Raw genomic sequence first — 5,837 nt, 5'->3', positions numbered from 1 at the left:
AAACTCCAGAGTTGAGAGTGAAGGGGCATAGTAATACTTGTTCTTTTGGGGGGAGGGGGGATCTTGCCAGGAGGAATGAACCATGAACCATGGGCATATGCTTAGTGTATAGGGAGGCTGAGAGTTCATGGGCTTGGGAGATCAAATGCTCTTGGGTTCCTTCCAATCCTGTGTCTTTCCCACATTTCCAAAATGTCATGCCCTTGGGCAGGTTGCTTAACCTCCCTGAACCTGAGTGGCTACCCTTAATCAGTCAACAAATATTTACTGAGCACCAATCTAGGCACCAGAAGTGACCAGCCCAAGTCCTGGCTTGCACAGCTGTGTCTGAGACTATGTGGATGCGAGTGTCTGCCAGGTGGAGGTTAATTGGTACGGTTAATCCAGGTAGCCTCTTAAGTGCCAGGGGCATGGGAGTAACTATAGATAGATGAATAGATAGGTACTTTCGGGGAAGAGTGGAGGTTCCTGTCCTCTGCTTAGGTTGTGGAAGGGAAACTAGGTATGAGGAGCAGGGGCCAGGAAGCCCTGGAATACCTACCCCCTGGGAAGGGCCCCACTTGCCTGCAGGATTTGCAGGAAGATTACCCCTCTGCAGGGCTGGCCTGAGGTCATAGGTCCAAGAGTGAGGACTCGGTATCTGGGCTTTATCGGAACACCTCCCAGCTAAGGAGCCCCAGCGCCTCTAATAGCTTAGAGCCTCTAAAAGCCTTGACCACAGCTCAGCTTGCCCCCAGCAAGCCCTTTGAAGCGCTTCCTTCTAACTTGCTTTGCATATTCTGGTCAGATCTGAATCAGACTAGCAGGAATTACCCCTCTCATAACAGCCTAGGTGGTTGCCTTAGCTTGTCAGTGGCACAGGGGCTGACGTAAGTCACTTGATTCCACCACCAGGGGGGCCAGGCCACCAGCCAGGGGTACAGCCACCACCCTCTGTGGCTCCCTTCTTCCTCTCTAATGCAGAGGGGGGCGGGTGAAAGAGAAATCAGGGCTGGGAAATGGGGGGGTGGGGGTGGAGAAAAGGCTCAAGTCAGGTTTTTCATTAAAAAATAGTGCTCTTTATTATAAATTACTGAAATGTTTCTTTTCTGAATATAAATATAAATATGTGCAAAGTTTGAGTTGGGTTGGGATTTGGTTGAGTTCTTCAAGCATCTCCTATAGCCTGGAAGGCCTGAGTTAGGGGAGGGGAGAGGACTGGAGGTGGAATCTTTATAAAAGACAGAGTGATTGAGGCAGATTGTAAACATTATTTAAAAACAAGAAACAAAATATAGAGAAAAATCCACCCCAACACACAGTTGCCCCATCCAGCCCGATACCTGACACAGAAAACTTTATGTGTGTTTGCTTGGTTTTCACACCAGAAAAAAACAGTTCCAGGTTAATTCCATCGCTGCTACATTCCTCTAAGTTTTCACGGATCAGTGCTATGGCAGGAGCAGCTGCAGTGGACTTCCCGCTCCCCTACCCAGGCAGGAGGGGGGCTGTGCAGGGCCTGGGTCTAGGAATGGCCAGCACCCTCCCTGTGCATCTCCAAAGGAAGGTGGTCCCCCACCGGTTCCCTGGTGAGTGGCTGGCTGGGTGCTCCAGATGAATCCCTTGGCTTCTGCCTGGACTGGCCCGAGCGTGAGGCTTTTCCTATACCAGTCCCTATCCATGGGACAGGGAACATCTAAGGCGAATCTCCTAGTCCCCCACCTTCTCCACGAGGAGTAGAGGTCAAAGATGGCTCACCTCCTCCTCCATCCCCCTGGAAGGTATGGCATGGGTAGGAAAAAGGAGACCAACTGGCCAACACAGGCATGGCATGGGTAGGAAAAAGGAGACCAACTGGCCAACACAGGCATCCTTCTCCAAATGCCACTTCCCCCTTAAAACCGGGGGAGGGCCCTGGGCTCTTGGGAACCAGGTAGACTTTGGAACCTGTGTTTCCCGTGCTGTCTCAAGAGAAAGGTTGAGGGGCACCAGGATCTTTCTCTTATGTCACCCCATGCCCTTCTCCCCGCGCCAAGGAGAGGAGCATGCAGCCACCCTCCTCACCTGGGTTGGGCAGTAGGTGTGGCCATTTCCCTGGCCAGCCTGCAGCTTTGGTGTCCCTCGGAAACCCTCTCTCTTTCATCCTTTACCAGGCTCTGCGACCTGCTCAGGTTTAAACCAAATCAAAGGGCAAACAAGTTCCGTTGGAAAGTTGGAGGATTCCCTGGCAGTTCTGATGAGTTCAACATTCCTGAAGTGTCCCCTGTTTGGAAGTGGAGGGGAGGGTCGATGAAGGGGGCAAGAGAGAACCCAGTCTTCTTCTTGTCCCAGCTAGCTCCTCCCGAGAAGCCGGAGTGGGGGTGGGGCACTCAGGTGGCACACCCCCTTCCCTCAAACACATTCCAGGTCCGCCCGCCCCTTTCCACAGTGGGGAGGGCCGGAGGGAGGGGCCTGCCTGCCCCCTTGCTGGCCCAGAGCTGCCGGACTCTCTCAAGGCTGGCTTCTTGTGCTTTGTGCCGTGTGTCGTGTGTCACGGAGCAGAGGGGACCCAGGCCCCTAACCCCAACCTCTGCCCTTTGCTTTTTAAAGTGGGGCATCGTACTGGTCCAGGAACTCCCGGATGGGCCCTGGCAGCTGGGTGACTTTCTCATAGGAGTCCAAGTGGCCATTGACAGTCTTCCGACAGAGATGCTGAAGAGTGGCCACGTTGGAGGAGAGGGGCCGGCTCAGCACCAGGGGAATCTTCTCGCCCCCTGAGTAAATGTAATAGGCTCTCCTGGGAGGGCTCCCCGGGAGCGGCTGCGCAGGCTGCTCAGGCTCCTCGGAGGAGGGCTCGGTGGGTGGCGATGGGAAGGGGGGAGCCCCAGGAGGCGGCATGTAGTGATGCACCAGCTTGAGCACGCAGTCGAAGCGGGGCACCGGCTGCGTGCTCCGGGGGTCGCTCTGCAGAGAGAAGCTGCCCCCCTCGCACTGGATGCGCAGGTTCTTGGTCCCTGACTGGGTCTTGACGCTGAGCGTGAAGAAGTGGCGCTGGTCGGAGCTGTCGCGAATGAGAAAGGTGCCGGCGGGCTCGGCGCTGAGCAGCAGGTTCGCCTCGCCGCCGGTCACGGCGCTCCAGTAGAAACCGCTCTCCTGCAGCTTGCGCACTGCGTTCACCACCAGCTGGTACTCGCTCTTGGAGCTGAAGGTCTTGAGGCGCAGGCTGGTGTCCAGCGGGCGGCTCATCCCGGCGGCGGGAAACTTGCTGTGGGTGACCATGGCGCACGGAGCCAGCGTGGATCTGCGCGGTGGCGGCTGCAGCTGCTTCGCGGCCTCCTCACAGCGGCCGCTACTGCATCCCGGGGGGCTGCGGGGAGGAAGGCGAGAGCCGCGTGAGTGCCCGGAACCCGCCAGACCACCCGGCCCGCCCGGCTCCCCTGCCTCAGCCGAGAAGCTGGGGCACCCGCTGCTGCCCCGGGGGCCGTCGCCTGGGCTCGCGCTCCGATCCCACGGAGCCTTCCCTGCCCCACCCCCGGCTGGGGGGCCTCAGATAGCCTCTTCCCCAGCGCGCAGTGGAAGAGAAGAGTGGGAAAGTCGCGCGCGGAAGTTGGGTCTCCAGGAGTGCGGCCGGCGTGGCCAGCTGGAGAAGGGCCCCCGGGACGCTCTGGGCGCCGCTCAGTCCGGTAGCCCAGGGCGGTGGGGACCAAGACAGAAACCCGAGGCACGGGAGTAGGGAGGGGACAGGAGAAGCCCGAGGGCCCCCGCCAGAGTATTCCGGGAACCTGGGATCTCCGGCTTCCATCCGCTCTGCCCTACCTCGTCCCCTCCCTACCGGGAATGACCCGGGAAGGGGAGGGGAAACCGGGAAAAGCTCCCGGGACTAAGAGAGACCCCTCCCCACGCCGCACCCCTTCTTCCTACCTGGTGTTGAACCGAAGTCTCCGGCCTTTGGGGCTGTGCCTACTATGGTCCCCAAGGCGAGGCGGCCAGCGGCGGCCAGAAGTGCCCCGCGCGGCGCCCAGATGTTGGCGGCAGTGAAGTCCACAAAGGAGTCCTCGCGCGCGCGTCCCTCGGGCTTCACCGGAGCGCCCGGCCTGCCCCCTGCGCGCCCCTGGGCGGAGGACCGGGCGGGGACGAGGCGAGGGGCCGCGGCGGGAGCTGGGCCGCGCGGGCCGCGTGCGGGACTGGAGTGGCGGCGGCGGCAGCAGCGCGGAGAGTCCAAGTCGGAGCCGCCGCGGAGGCCGAGCTCGCGGGTATATAGGCGGCCGCGCGCCCCGCCCCCCGATTCCTGGAACTGCGCGGCCGGCCTTCTTGTAATGTTTAGTCACTACTCGCAGCAATGAAAGGCTGCGCGCGGAGGGCGAGGGAGGGGCCGCGGGAGGCCGAGGGCGGGCCGCGAGCAGAGCAGGGACTGGCAGAGACGCGCGCAGAGACAAAGCGCGACGCGAGGCGGCCAGGGCTGGCAGCGGCCCCTCCCCCCGCGCGCTCCGCCCCCAACTTCTCATTCACACTTTCCCCCCACCCCCCTCCCTTCTAAGAAGGCCAGTTTCTGGCAGAGGCGGGGGCGCCTCTCCGGGAGTGCGGGCAGTTCTAGGAGGCTAGCCCGGAGAGGCGCTCGGCTCCCCTTCCCTTTTTCTCGGACCCCGCCGGGACCCCCCCACCCCCTCCCGCGGGCCTGCCCGAGGTCCCAATTGCGGCTCCAGGCGGCCCAGGCCAGCTAAAAGGGAGCTAGGGCCATTTTACAGCCAGGCCCCAGGGCTGGGGTCAGACCTAGGAGCTAGAGGTGGGAGATAAAGCGATAGTCACCTGTGGGCACGTCCCCAACCGAAGGCTGGAGGGGACGCCCCCTGCGTGGCAGCTCCCTGGCCTCAGCCCGTCGGTCCGTGCCAGATTCTTTGCCGACACTGACACGGGTGTTGATGACTCCCATCTCCAATAAAACCACTCTCACTTATCTGAGTCTCCAAATCTGCGGGGTCTGGTGTGTTCTGGCCGGGTGCTAGCTGAGTGGCTGGTGAACTCGGGAAAGAGCGGCGTCCCCAACCCTCCCCCCACGTCCGCTAGAGGGCGCCCCGGGCCCCGCAGGTGGAGTGGAGTTTCAGCATCTTGCCCCAAGCAGCTAAGGGAAGGCCACGGGTCTGCTGCGGGAATTGCGGCTTCTGAAGCTGGAGTTGGGGACGGAGAAGGGGTCACACCTGAGAATAAAACTCTAGCAGGAGAGAATTTCTGGAAAGCAGTTTTCAGGGGTACAGCCCCCTGCTAGATGGCCCCTAACTGCCTAGGATGCCCTCCCTCTCTGCCTCTCTAGGGGTCCTGATGGGTGGTGTCAGGGTGGCAGAAGAAGAGGGGGGTGATTGAGGTGAAGGATTGATTTGCTCCTGGTTCCACTGGCTCGCTGCTGTAGTTTGGGCTTGGAGACCCAAGTAGGGTCAGCCTTCAGAAGGATGGCAAGTTTTGTAATCTGACCCTAAACGGGCTAAGGGGTGCTGGATACCCTTGAGGGAGCCATCTGAGTGGCACTTAGATCAGATAGTCACCTCTCAAGGTGCAGACACCACAAGGCTGGTGGAAAGGGAGAGATTGCAGCACCAACCGGCTAGGAGCTTGGGGTTCTGGAGCCAAGAACTGACAGGTGGCTCACTGCCTTTGCCACTGTGTCTTCCATCTGTTCCTTCACCGCTGTCCCAACAGATGCTGGCGGACTCACTGAGATTCGACCAGGACACACAGCCTCTCTGGGCTTCCATTTTGCCATCTGCAAAATAAGAATAATAACCTTTTCCCATCGGCCAGCTGAGATTTTAAAAAAAAAGATTCTGTGCATCAAAGCGTGATAGAAATTGAAGTAATTCAGTCCAACTCTCCTTTCAGACTCTATC

At 59.7% G+C, this 5,837-nt stretch overlaps 1 protein-coding gene across 1 annotated transcript; it reads right to left on the bottom strand.

The window, feature by feature from the left end:
• Positions 1-1,035: 1,035 nt before the first annotated feature.
• On the bottom strand, positions 1,036-4,347 carry SOCS3 (suppressor of cytokine signaling 3). Its single transcript, XM_003786085.3, has 2 exons — positions 3,880-4,347; positions 1,036-3,325 (listed from the first exon to the last, which is right to left on the bottom strand). Exon 2 carries the CDS (start codon positions 3,235-3,237, stop codon positions 2,563-2,565), a length of 675 nt encoding a protein of 224 aa, XP_003786133.1. The 5' UTR covers positions 3,238-3,325; positions 3,880-4,347; the 3' UTR covers positions 1,036-2,562.
• Positions 4,348-5,837: the final 1,490 nt, after the last annotated feature.

Source organism: Otolemur garnettii, unplaced genomic scaffold, assembly GCF_000181295.1.
Source record: "Otolemur garnettii isolate 467f Iridium unplaced genomic scaffold, OtoGar3 scaffold00018, whole genome shotgun sequence".
NCBI classification, from domain to species: Eukaryota; Metazoa; Chordata; class Mammalia; order Primates; family Galagidae; genus Otolemur; species Otolemur garnettii.
Note: the sequence above shows the minus strand (reverse complement) of the source record. Positions and strands in the feature narration are given on the sequence as shown.